General features: G+C 38.0%; 1 protein-coding gene across 4 annotated transcripts in view; it reads right to left on the reverse strand.

The window, feature by feature from the left end:
- Positions 1–13,440, reverse strand: part of ITCH (itchy E3 ubiquitin protein ligase) — a 143,948-nt gene that overhangs the window by 91,172 nt on the left and 39,336 nt on the right. For 2 of the 4 annotated variants that reach the window (XM_015087599.3, XM_015087601.3), the window contains one exon: positions 8,594–8,684. In XM_015087599.3, the coding sequence (XP_014943085.1) occupies positions 8,594–8,663 (70 nt within the window). In that variant the 5' untranslated portion in view covers positions 8,664–8,684. Of the gene's footprint in view, positions 1–8,593; positions 8,706–13,440 lie in introns of those variants that run through there. The other 2 variants (XM_015087600.3, XM_015087602.3) reach the window with 1 other exon arrangement.

Genomic DNA, 13,440 nt, shown 5'->3' on the forward strand with positions numbered 1-13,440 from the left:
AGAGAGACAGAGTGTGAGTTGGGGGGGGGGGGGCAGAGAGAGAGGGAGACACAGAATCTGTAGCAGACTCCAGGCTCTGAGCTGTCAGCACAGAGCCCGACGCGGGGCTCGAACCCACAAACTGAGATCATGACCTGAGCCCAAGTTGGATGCTCAACCGACTGAGCCACCCCGGCACCCCCTAACAGACATTTAAAGCAGAGTTAATACCTATCCTTCTCAACCTGTTCCAAAAAACAGAAACAGAAATAAAGATTCCAGATTCATTCTATGAAGCCAACATTTTTTTTCCATTTTTTTTAACCTTTATTTATTTTTTTGAGACAGAGAGAGACAGAGCAAGAATGGGGGAGGGTCAGAGAGAGAGGGAGACACAGAATCCGAAACAGGCTCCAGGCTCTGAGCTGTCAGCACAGAGCTCAACGCAGGGCTTGAACTCACAGACCCTGAGATCATGACCTGAGCCAAAGTCGGATGCTCAACCGACTGAGCCACCCAGGCACCCCTCTATGAAGCCAACATTAACTTGATTCCCAAACCAGACAGTGACCCCACTAAAAAGGACAATTACCTTTTTGATAATTTACCTAAAAAGGTGAAATATCCCTGATGAACACGGATGCAAAAATTCTCAACAAGATACTAGCAAACTGAATTCAACAGTATATCAAAAGAATTATTCACCACGATCAAGTGGGATTCATTCCTGGGCTGCAGGGCTAGTTCAATATTCGCACGCAAATCAATCAATGTAATACATCACATTAACAGAAGAAAGGATAAGAACCATATGATCCTGTCAATAAATGCAGAAGAAGCATTTGACAAAATACAGCAGCATCCTTTCTTAATAAGAACCCCCAAGAAAGTCGGGATAGAAGGAACATAATACCATAAAAGCCATATATGAAAAGCCCACAGCTGATATCATCCTCAATGGGGAAAAACTGAGAGCTTTCCCCATGAGATCAGGAACACAGCAGGGATGTCCACTGACACCACTGTTGTTTAACATAGTGTTGGGAGTCCCAGCCTCAGCAATCAGACAACAAAACGAAATAAAAGGCATGCATCCAAAACTGGCAAAGAGTAAGTCAAACTTTCACTTTTTGCAGATGACATGATACTCTACATGGAAAACCCAAAAGACTCCACCAAAAAGCTGCTAGAACTGATACATGAATTCAGGTAAGTCGCAGGATACAAAATAAATGTATAGAAATCAGTTGCATTTCTATACACCAATAATGAAACAACAGAAAAAGAAATCAAGAAATCAATCCCATTTACAATTACGCCAAGAACCATACCTTGGATTAAACCTAACCAAAGATGTAAAAGATATGTACGCCAAAAACTATGGAAAATTTATGAAGGAAAGTGAAGAAGACACAAAGAAATGGAAAAACATTCCATGCTCATGGATTGGAAGGACAAATATTGTTAAAATGTCAATACTACCCAAAGCAATCTATACATTCAATGCAATCCCAATCAAAATTGTATCGGCATTCTTCTCAAAGCTAGAACAAACAATCCTAAAATGTGTATAGAACCACAAAAGACCCCAAATAATCAAAGTTACACTGAAAAAGAAAACCAAAGCGGAAGGCATCACAATCCCAAACGTCAGCCTCTACTACAAGGCTGTAATCAAGACAGTATGGTATTGGCACAAAAACAAACACATAGACCAATGGAATAGAATAGAGAATCCAGAATTGGACCCACAAATGTATGGCCAACTAATCTCTGACAAAGCAGGAAAGAGTATCCAATGGAAAAAAGACAGTCTCTTTAGCAAATGGTGCTGGGAGAACTGGACAGCAACATGCAGAAGAATGAAACTGGACCACTTTCTTACACCATACACAAAAATAAACTCAAAATGGATGAAAGACCTACATGTGAGACAGGAAACATCAAAACCCTAGTGGAGAAAACAGGCAACAACCTCTTTGACTTCAGCAGCAGCAATTTCTTGCTTGGCATGTCTCCGAAGGCAAGGGAAATAAAAGCAAAAATGAACTATTGGGACCTTATCAAGATAAAAAGCTTCTGCACTGCAAAAGAAACAATCAACAAAATTAAAAGGCAACCAATGAAATGGGAGAAGATATCTGCAAATGACATATCAGACAAAGGGTTAGTCTCCAAAATCTATAAAGAACTTACCAAACTCAACACCCAAAAACAAATAATCCAGTGAAGAAATTAGACACTTCAATAGACACTTTTCCAAAGAAAACATCCAGATGGCCAAAAGACACATGAAAAAACGCTCAACATTGCTCATCATCAGGGAAATATAAATGAAAACCCACAATGAGATACTACCTCACACCAGTCAGAGTGGCTAAAATTAACAACTCAGGAAACAACAGATGTTGGCGAGGATGCAGAGAAAGAGGAACCCTTTTGCACTGCTGGTGGGAATGCAAACTGGTGCAGCCACTCTGGAAGACAGTATGGAGGTTCCTCAAAAAACTAAAAATAGAACTACCCTATGACCCAGCAGTAGCACTACTAGGAATTTATCCAAAGGATAAAGGAGTGCTGATTTGAAGGGGCACATGTACCCCAATGTTTATAGCAGCGCTTTGGACAGTAGCCAAATTATGGAAAGAGCCCAAATGTCCATCAACTGATGAATGGATAAAGATATGGTTTATATATACAATGGAACACTACTTGGCAATGAGAAAGAATGAAATCCTGCCATTTTGCAACAATGTGGATGGAACTGGAGAGTATTATACTAAGTGACATAAGTCAATCAAAGAGAGAATATGTTTTCACTCATATGTGGAACTTGAGAAGCTTAACAGAAGACCATAGGGGAAGGGAAGGGGAAAATATAGTTTCAAACAAAGAGGGAGCAAACCATAAAAGACTCTTAAATACACAGAACAAACTAAGGGTTGATGGGTGGGCACAGGAGAAGGGAAATGGGTGATGGGCAATGAGAAGAGCACTTATTGGGATGAGCACTGGGTGTTGTATGTAAGTGATGAATCACGGGAATCTACCCCCAAAACCAAGAGCACACTGTATATACACTGTGTGTTAGCTAACCTGATATTATATAGAAAGAAAGAAAGAAAGAAAGAAAGAAAGAAAGAAAGAAAGAAAGAAAGAAAGAAAGAAAGAAAATATAACTAAGACACCAGCAGTATACTTTTTTATTTTATGTAAATGCTGAAAAGGAAAGGTGACATTGCCCTTCCTTCGATATATTTTTTTTTAACTTTATTTATTTATTTTGAGAGAAAGAGTGCAAGCAGGGGAAGGGCAGAGAGAAGGGAGAGAGAATCCCAAGCAGGCTTGGCACTGTCAGCACAGAGACTAATGCGGGGCTCGAACTCATGAACTGTGAGATCATGACCTGAGCCAAAATCAAGAGCCATTCGCTTAACTGATAGAGCCACCCAGGCATCCCTCCTTTGATACTCTTATAAAGAACTCAGTGAAGGGCACCTGGGTAGCTCCACTGGTTGAGTCTTGATTTTGGCTCAGGTCATGATCCCAGGGTAGTGGAACTGAGCTCCTCAAAAGGCTTTACACCGAGCATGGTGCCTGCTTAAGATTCTCTCTCCCTCTGCCCCTTTCCTGCTCACTCTCTCTCTAAAATAAAAAAAAAGTAAATTAAGTTAAATTAAAAAAAAAAAAAAGGAGTCAGTGAAATTAAAACGCACATCCAAGTTCTCTAAACAATCCAATTATCAACAAACAGCACTATGAATTATTTTTTTAAACTTCTTTTTTGCTACAGCTTACAAAAGGTACCATTTCTCTGAAATAAATTTTCTATTTGCCCTCACTTAATTGGGTAAGGAAATCAATTAGCCAATATATACTGTAAATGAATAATTAACAGGAATGTATGTCTGTCTCTGTATGTATGATAGAAGGAGGTAAGAAAATAGGGGCACCTGGCTAGCTCAGGTGATAGAGAATGAGACTCTGGATCTCAGGGTCATGGGTTCAAGCCCCATGATGGTTGCGGAGCCTACTTAAAAAATGGTAAATAAATAAACAAACAAACAAATAAATATGAAAGAGGTAAGAAAATAACAAGAGGGTAAGAAGCCATCTGCATGTTCAATGCACTACCTATCAAGATTCCACTGGCATTTTTGATTAAAGTAGGAAAAACACTCCTAAAATTTATATGCAACCACAAGACCCTGAATATCCAAAGAAATCAATGCAGGAGGCATTGTACTTCCTGATTTCAAGCTATCCTATAAAGCTATAGTAATCAAAACAGTATTGTACTGACATAAAAACTGACAAATAGATCAATGGAACAGAATTGAGAGCCCAGAAATAAATCCAAACATATAAGGTCAACTAATATTTGACAAAGGAACCAAGAAAATTCAATGGACAAAAAACAGTCTTTTCAGGAAATGCTGCTGGAATAACTGGATTGAAAAAACAAACAAACAAAAAAAGCCAAGGGGTAGGGGCTCCTGGGTGGCTCAGTCGGTTAAGTGTCTGACTTTGGTTCAGGTCACGATCTCAGTTTGTGAGTTTGAGCCCCACGTTGGGCTCTGTGCTGACAGCTCAGAGCCTGGAGCCTGCTTCAGAGTCTGTGTCTCCCTCTTTCTGCTCCTCCCCCACTTACTCTCTGTCTCGCTCCAAAATAAATAAATACTAAAAAAACTTAAACAAAAGACAAGAGGTGCCTGGGTGGCTCAGTGGGTTAAGCGTCCAACTCTTGATTTTGGCTCAGGTCATGATCTCATAGTTCAGGAGATGAAGCCCCATGTTGGGCTCTGTGCTGACAGCACGGACCCTACTTGGGGTTCTCTCTCTCTCTCTCTCTCTCTCTCTCTCTCTCTCTCTGCTCCTCCCCCACTCTCTCTCAAAATTAACTTACTAATTTAAAATTTTTTTAAAGACAAGAAATTTGAGTAGAACCACAGAGTAGGATTTTTTAACTTTTGACACTCAATTCTCCTATTGGTCTTTCATACTAACTTTCTAAAAAGTAAAATTGACTGTTCTTTGTTAAAAGCCCTGATTTCTTTCCATGTCTGCCAGCAATGATATTTTTGTAGCCCTGACACACACCTGAAGGAGATGACCCACTCCCATCAAGTTCTCAAGGTTCCAACTCTGCAGCAGTGGCCCGCAGGGGTTTTAGCAAAGCCTTGTTCGTTTCTCTGCTTCAAGTGTTCTGCTCATATTCTCTCCTAAAAGGATCCTTTCTACTTCCCTATATATTTTTTAAATAATTTCGTATATTTAAATGGTAACAATGCTTCAAGCACCACTTCCTTTCACAGAAGCTCTGGTCAAACACTGATCTTGCTTTCCTGACCAAAGTTGTTCTCTCTTTTTGCCGTTACCATATACAATGGCATTTATTTTTTACACTTCAATTTTTATGCCCATCTTGATTCTATCTAGAAAGATGTTGAGGCAGCTTACAAAAAAAAATAATAAAAGCAACCAATACTATAACTGATCCATTAACATAGAATAAAAAATACAATGTCATTAAAGGAAATTGTGCAAAAAGCTTAGTTCTGAGGTTTCTAGCATCAAAAGCATATAACAATGAATTATGAAAGGCATTTGATTCTACTCAACTTGGCACTTTACTCTTTATAACCTTATGCTTTCCATTTGTCTCATATATAATAATATATTTGCTAAATATATAACTTTTATCCATTATTCATGGTATTTGTTTTTATTAAATTGCTTTTTGCCTTGTATTTGTGCAGTCTCAGAATTTTTAGAACCAAGATTAAAAACTTAAACATGGCAAGAATTATGTCTTCTTGAGATGCATTTAGACATTTATCAAATATTTTTCTTACTGTGAGAATAATGATGGTAGCAAACAAGATAAATGGTTTATGCACAGAAAAAAGTATAAAGGAATATAAACCTAAACCTAAAGGAATAACAGTATCATCTCTCAGGATTGAGATGATAAATAGGACCCTTCACTTCATTCTTTTACTGAGGTTTTTTTAAAGTTTTTTTTGGTTATTGTTTGTTTTTGTAAGTAGGCTCCATGCCCAGCACAGAGCCCAGTGTGGGGTTTGAACTCACAGCCCTGAGACCAAGACCTGAGCTGAGATGAAGAGTCAGACACTTAACTGATTGAGCCACCCAGGCACCCCTATTTTACTAAGTTTTTAAAAATAAAAACATGTGTATTATTTATATAACCTGAAAAAGTAAAGATTTTTTTAAAGATTACTCCAATCAAAGGTTTAATGTTAAGCAGCCCAGAAAAAGTCCTAAGAAGCTGGCTCAATTTAGTATATGTGCTGCCGAAGCGAGCACAGAAGCTGGCTCAATTTAAATCAGCTACTCAGGCTAGCTTCAGGATGGGGGGCAGAGGAAAATAATCAGAATCTTGCTTAACAAAGAAATATCAGTATCTTTCATTGAGAATCAGACATTGCTAAGGAAAGAGACTATAGTGAAGGAATTTCCAAAAATAAATTCTAAGATGCTGTCACATTATGAAAGTGTTTTTTAAATATAATTCAATCATTTTTAGGTTTTGAGGAAGATAATAATAAGGACATGGTTTGTAGCCTAATAGTCATCATCTAGAGGTGGATGTGAGATAGGTTTAATAAAAGCTAAAGTACCATACAGAGGATGATAATTGTTCTAGAAGAAATAAATGCCATTAAAAGGTTAGAGACTGAGGTTTCACTGTGTGATACAGACACACGCATATCTGAAGAAAATCCAGTGACTCACCAAATAGTTCATGTATAAATATCTACAAAAAGACCATATGGAGCCAGACTGTGAAAGCTCTCAGCCCCGGCTAACGAAATTCCAAACTATAGCCAAACAGAAGCATTAAAGATTTTTGAGCAGGAATGTAACATAAGTGGCATATTAGAACATTAGGAATATCAATCTGAAAGTGATATACTTGGTTCATATGGTTAGAGAGAGAAAGAAAGAGATAGTAGCTAAGTAATAATAGCAACCAAAGGATTTAAATAGACATTTCTCCAAAAAAGATATACAAATGGCCATTTAGCACATGAAAAGATGTTCAACATCGTTAACCACCAGAGAAATGTAAATCAAACCCACAATGACATACCACTTCACACCCACTAGGATGTCTGTAATCAAAAAGACAACACGCACTGTCAAGGATGTGGAGAAATTGGAACCCTCCTACATGACTGATGGGAATACAAATAGTGTGAATGCTTTGAAAAACAATTTGGAGAGGCGCATGGGGGGCTTAGTCGGTTAATCATCTGACTCTTGACTTAGGCTCGGGTCATAATTTGTGGTTTGTGAGTTCAAACTCGTATCAGGCTCTGTACTGGCAGCGCAGAGCCTGCTTGGAGTTCTCCATCTCCCTCTCTCTCTGCCCCTACCCTGCTCACCATCTCCCTCTCCCTCTCTCTCTCAAAAATAAACATTTAAAAAAATGAAAAATAAAAAAATTTAAAAAATGAAAAGCAATTTGGAATTCCTCACAAAGTGAAACATATATATGACCAGTGACTCCACTCCTAGGTAGGTACTCAAGAGAAGTGAAAACACACATCTTTACAAAAACTTGTACACAAATGTTCATAGCATTATTCATAATAGCCAAAAGTAGAAACAACTCAAACATACATCAACTGATAAAAGGATAAAGAAAATGTGGCATGTTCATGCCTGCAATATTATTTGGCAATAAAATTAAATACTAATGCATGCTACAATAAGAATGAACCTTGAAAACATGCCAAGTAGAAAAAGTCAGAAACAAAAAGCCATACACATTTTAGGATCCCATTTATATGAGATATCCAGAATAGAAAAACCTACAGACAGGAAGTAGATTAGTGATTGCCCAGGGTTGATGGTGGCTGGGGGACATGGAAAGTCTTCTACTAATGGGTAGAGGTTTTCTAAAACTGACAGTGTTGACAACTGTACAACACTGCGAATATACTAACAATCATTGACCTCTTAATGGGTAAACTGTATGTGAATTATCTCTCAAGGCTGTTAATGTAATACAAAACAAAAAACAATAGCAACTGCCCCAGACACCAATGTTTAATGGGAGAGGGGAAAAAAACCCTACAGAATACTCAAGAATATCCTGAAATAAAAATGTAATTTTTATATATCTAACCATCTGTTCATTCATTCATTAGGCAAATATTAATTCAAATAGCACCTGATATATAATAGCCACTGAAGATTTTCTTCTCTTAAGATTATTTTTTGGGGTGCTTGGGTGGCTCAGTAGCGAAGCATCTGTCTTGGGCTCAGGTCACGATCTCACAGTTTGGGAGTTCAAGTCCACATCAGGTAAGCTAGAGCTCCACTTCAGGTGAGTACAAGCCCCGTGTAAGAGGAGCTCAAGCCCCACTTTGGGTGAGTCCCGCTTCTCTCTCTCTCTCCCTACCTCCTTCTCTCTCTCTCTCTCCGCCCCTTATGGGATTCTCACTCTCTCTGCCCTTTACTCACTTGCGCCCTCTCTCTCTCTCCCTCAAAAAAAAAAAAAAAAAAAAGAAAAAAAAAAGGATTCTATTTTTTATCTTAGGAAGAAAAAAAAAGTATACTAGTAGATCTGTTTAAGACTTACCAGTGATCTGAAGCTGTGATTTCATGGTCAGGCTACCCATTGAACCAAGCTGCGATCCACTGCCAGACATACCACCAACAGGACGGCAAACCTGAACATGGCAAAGGACACACTGTAAACATCAAAAAGTCCCATTAAAAAAATATGTATGGTGCTAACCAGGCCATTTTCATATCTCACTGAAGACTGAAGACTGCACAAAAACAGTGGCCTTCATATTGCTAAATTAAATTTTCAATTCTAGTATTCATCCTGCCTAACCTGTCAGCAAAATTACATGGCTAATCATTCTATCTTCCATGGTTTACTTTCTTTCCTTGGGCTCCCAAGGAACATTCTCTAGGTTTAAGTCCTACCTCACTGATTGTTCTTAGGCTCCTTTGACAATCTCTTCTGTTTTCTCCCTTCTTAATGTTGGGAGTATCCTAGGGTTCAGTTCCTTCTTACCTCTCTGTACACATTTCCTCAAAGATATCATTCAGTGTTGTGACTTTAAATGTCATCTATATACCAATGAGTCCCAACTTTGTATTTCTATCCCAGACTTCATTCCTAAACTCTGAACAACTTTACTTGGGGGTATGTGAAAAACCCCCCAAACTTAACAAATCAAACTGAACTCCTGATTTTCCCTGTAAATTATCTCAGTTGGTAACAACTCCATCCTTTCAGACGCTCAGGCTAAAAACCTTGAAGTCATCCTGCCTTTCTTTTTTTATTTTCCTTCCTATCTGCCAGCAAATTCTGTTGTCTCCATTTGCAAAGTATGTCCAGAATCCAACCATTTCTCACCACCTCTACCATCAATCTGTTCAGAGCCACCTTTTTTTCCCCCTGGATTAGGTCTCCCTGTTTCTAGCTGTGTCTGGCTTCAGTGCCTATTCTGAACACAATCAGGATGACTTTTAAAGTGTTCAAAATCCTGCAAAAGCTTCCCATTTTACTCAGGGTAAAAGCTTAGATCCATACCATGACCTTAAAAGACTATATAAGATGCATGCTCCCAACTTCCTGATCTTATCTCCTATTCTCCTAATCTACTCAAGTACCTACCTCCCTGTTATACATCAAATATGCTAGCACATTCTAGCACTAGGACTTTCGTTTTACTTGTTCTCTTGACAATATTACAGTCTGCTCCAATTCCCTGGTCATTTTTTTTTCTTCTACAGAATATATCACCTTCTGACATACTAAGTAATTCACTTGGTAATTATGTTTATTGTTTTTTTTCACATCCAAGTGGATTTTTTTTAACATTTATTTATTATTGAGAGACAGAGCATGAGCATGAGCATGGGAGGGGCAGAGAGAGAGGGAGACACAGAATCCAAAGCAGGCTCCAAGTTCTGAGCTGTCAGCACAGAGCTCGACGTGGGGCTCGAACTCACAAACCACAAGATCATGACCCGAGCCGAAGTTGAACGTTCAACCGACTGAGCCACCCAGGCGCCCCATATTTATTGTTTTGAATCTCTAGGCTAGAATATAAACTCCATGTGAGCAGGGATCTTTGTTTTGTTCACTGATGAAAGCCAGAAGCCCAAAAATAGTGCCTGACACATAGCAAACACTTAAATATCTGTTTGATGAAATGAATTAAAAAATGGCTTTTGAGGGGCACCTGGGTGGCTCAGTCGGGTGAGCAGTCCACCTCTTAATTTCGGCTCAGGTCATGATCTCAATTCCATGAGTCTGAGCCCTGCACTGGGCTCTGTGCTGACAGCGACGAGCCTACTTGGGATCTTCTCTCCCTCTTTCACTCTCTGCCCCACCCCTGCTCACAGTCTTCTCTCTCAAAATAAATTTAACAACAACAACAACAAAGACTTCGAACTACACTAAATGATTAAGTCTCACATATCTCCTTCAGTCTTCAATCATGGAAAAGGTAACCCCATGTGGAAACAGCATGATTAATATAACAAAGATGTTTTAACAAAGTCAGAACATTTGGGCTCAATTCCTGTCTATGACACTTATATGACACTACTTAAGTTATATAACCTCTCTAGGTCCCAGTTTTCTATCAGAAAAATGAGTATAACACCACGTCTACCTCACAGAGTTGTTGCAAAGATGATTATGTATATTTAAAAAATGCTCTGTAAATGTTCTTTATCATTAATAGTGTTTAAATATCTTTACAATAAAAATCTGTTCTTAGGCTTTTGGGGACTGGATAACAATACTAGAAATATTTCAACTGGGTCAAGGTAAAGATTAAAGTGAAATGAAATTTACTTAGCACTTATTTACCAAGTACTGTGTAAGAACCATAATATACAGTAAGACAAAATATCTTGATACTGTACCTATTGTCTTAAATTTTCATACAATTTTAGACTTCCATTAAAATTTTTAAATATCAGGGGCACCTGAGTGGCTCACTCAGTTGAGCATCCAACTCTTGATTTCGGCTCAAGTCACGATCCCAGGGTTGTGGGGTCAAGCCCCACGTCAGGCTCCACATTGAGCATGGAGCCTGCTTGGGATTCTCTCTCTCTCCCTCTGCCCCTCTCCCCTGCTCACGGAATTTTTTAAATTTAGTATCAAACAATTCTGGTATCTTCTCAAATCTGCCAAAATGAAATGGAACAATAATTCCCACTGAGACCAACTCTACAAAATCTAATGTTTTATTCCTTGACTTATGAAAACGTTCAAAGCTAAAATTTTGGTCTTCACTATAAAACTAGCTCATTCTCTGTGGCCTGGTATGTGTATGTGTGCAGGTGAGTGAGTGTGTGCATCAGTGTGTGCATTTTCCCCCTTCATCTTCTTTATTTAAATTGCCCACCTCAGATGTTTTATAACCTACAATTTATTAAAAGAGACCTTTTATTTTAAACAGGGAAGGCATACACCATAAATAATGTCATTAGTAGTCACCCAAAATATAAAAGAAATGAATTATAACACAAAAGCCTTAACGCTGTTTTGTACAGGATATTCTGGTTCAAAGTGCTTGTTATACAAAGGGCCTTCCAAAGACATCATTACCACATTCTGTATAGTTAGTACCTTCTCCTCAACACCCAAAAGACTGTATGCAGTACTATGACATCAAGACAAGTAAATCAAGAGACAGCAAGCGAAGTCTAATATCCCGTGCTGATCTTATTATGCATGATAAAGTACTATTCTAGCTGCTGATCTATATCAACAATTTATTGCTGGAAAAATAACCTTTTTAATAATATAGTGTACATTATTTATTCTAAATTAGCATTAATTACAAAGTTACAAAGTAAATAAATTTAAGATCTCTACAGAAATAAAATATATTTTAAAATTCAAATTAACTTCATATAGAAAAGACTAATGAAAGTACAGATTAAACACATTTTTAGGAACAGTGATTCTCTCCAGATAATTACAGATAATCACTGTGGTAGAATGAGTTGCTCTGCAAAAACATGCTGGTAATTGTAATAATGCATGTACTTACACATATTACTTTTATATATCTCTAAATACTTTAAATTCTTAAGAAGAATAAAAAATTACCGTTACGTATAATAGTAAAAAAAGAAAAACTAAAGAAACCACGTAAGTATCAATTGGTAACCAGTTAAATAAGTAACATTCATAGCATAGAACAGAATACAATGCAGACATTAAAACAAGTAACTTACTAATGACCAAAATGAAATGATTCCAAGAACATTTAAGTTATAAAATATATACATTATGATGTCATTTTTGCAAACAAAAGTAAACTATCTATTCCTATAGATACATATAAATAAATGCAGGAAAAAGTACACATCTGACACTGGTCACAATGGTTAACTTTGTGGAGGAGAGGAGTATATATAGTAAAGAAGGTGGTCATGGGGAACTTTGGTTTTATATGTATTGTTTGAGGTTTTTAAAAGAAAACATTTATCATTGATGATTTGTACAAGTTAAAAAACAGGCAAGAGGGGCACCTGGGTGGCTTGGCTGGTTGAGCATCTGACTCTTGGTTTTGGCTCAGGTCATGATCTCACAATTCATGGGTTTGAGCCCTGCATCAGGCTCTGCGCTAACAGTGTGGAGCTGCTTGGGATAATGTCTCTCTCTCTCTCTCTCTCTTTCTCTCTCCCTCTCTCCCTCCCTCCCCTGCTCATATGTGCTCTCTAAATAAATACATAAATAAATAAACAAAATAAAAAACAGGCAAGAGAGACTAGATATAATAGATAACCTATACTTCCAGTCCCATGTTTTCTCCTGAGCTCCACACTTTTCATCTTGACCATTACTTACAACTGCCTACCTACACAGTTAAAATGACTAAATTAAAACTCTCTATACCTGGACACACTCATCTTGGCCTCAACAGCACCACCATCCACCCAGTTGCTCAAGCCAAACATACAGGCATGATCTTTCCCTCAACAAGTTCTAATGATTCTACCTGTAAAACATACCCTACTATATAGCCACATTACTCCTTCTCTTCTTAACCATCCTAGTCTAAGCTACAAACATCCATCCCTTCCCTGACAACAAATTACTAGAAGTCATTAAACTGGTCTCCCTGCTTCTGTACTTGCTACTGGCTCCTTCTCCCTCCCATCATCCTCCACACAGCAACTGGAGTCCTCTTTGAAAAATAAAAATTAGATCATACTCTACTCTGCTTAAATACTCAATAACCTCCTATCTCAGTTAAAATAGAATCCAAACTCCTTACCCTGGCTTATAGATGCCCCAAGTCCATACTACCCATGCTAACTCTCTGACTTTACCTCTTATCATTCTTCCCTTCACCCACTGCAAATCTAGCTTGCTTTCTATTTCTCAAATACACTATTTCATCCTAGCCTTACAGCTTTTGTACTAACTGTTCCCTCTGC

This window comes from Acinonyx jubatus, chromosome A3 (genome assembly GCF_027475565.1).
Source record: "Acinonyx jubatus isolate Ajub_Pintada_27869175 chromosome A3, VMU_Ajub_asm_v1.0, whole genome shotgun sequence".
Lineage (NCBI taxonomy): Eukaryota > Metazoa > Chordata > Mammalia > Carnivora > Felidae > Acinonyx > Acinonyx jubatus.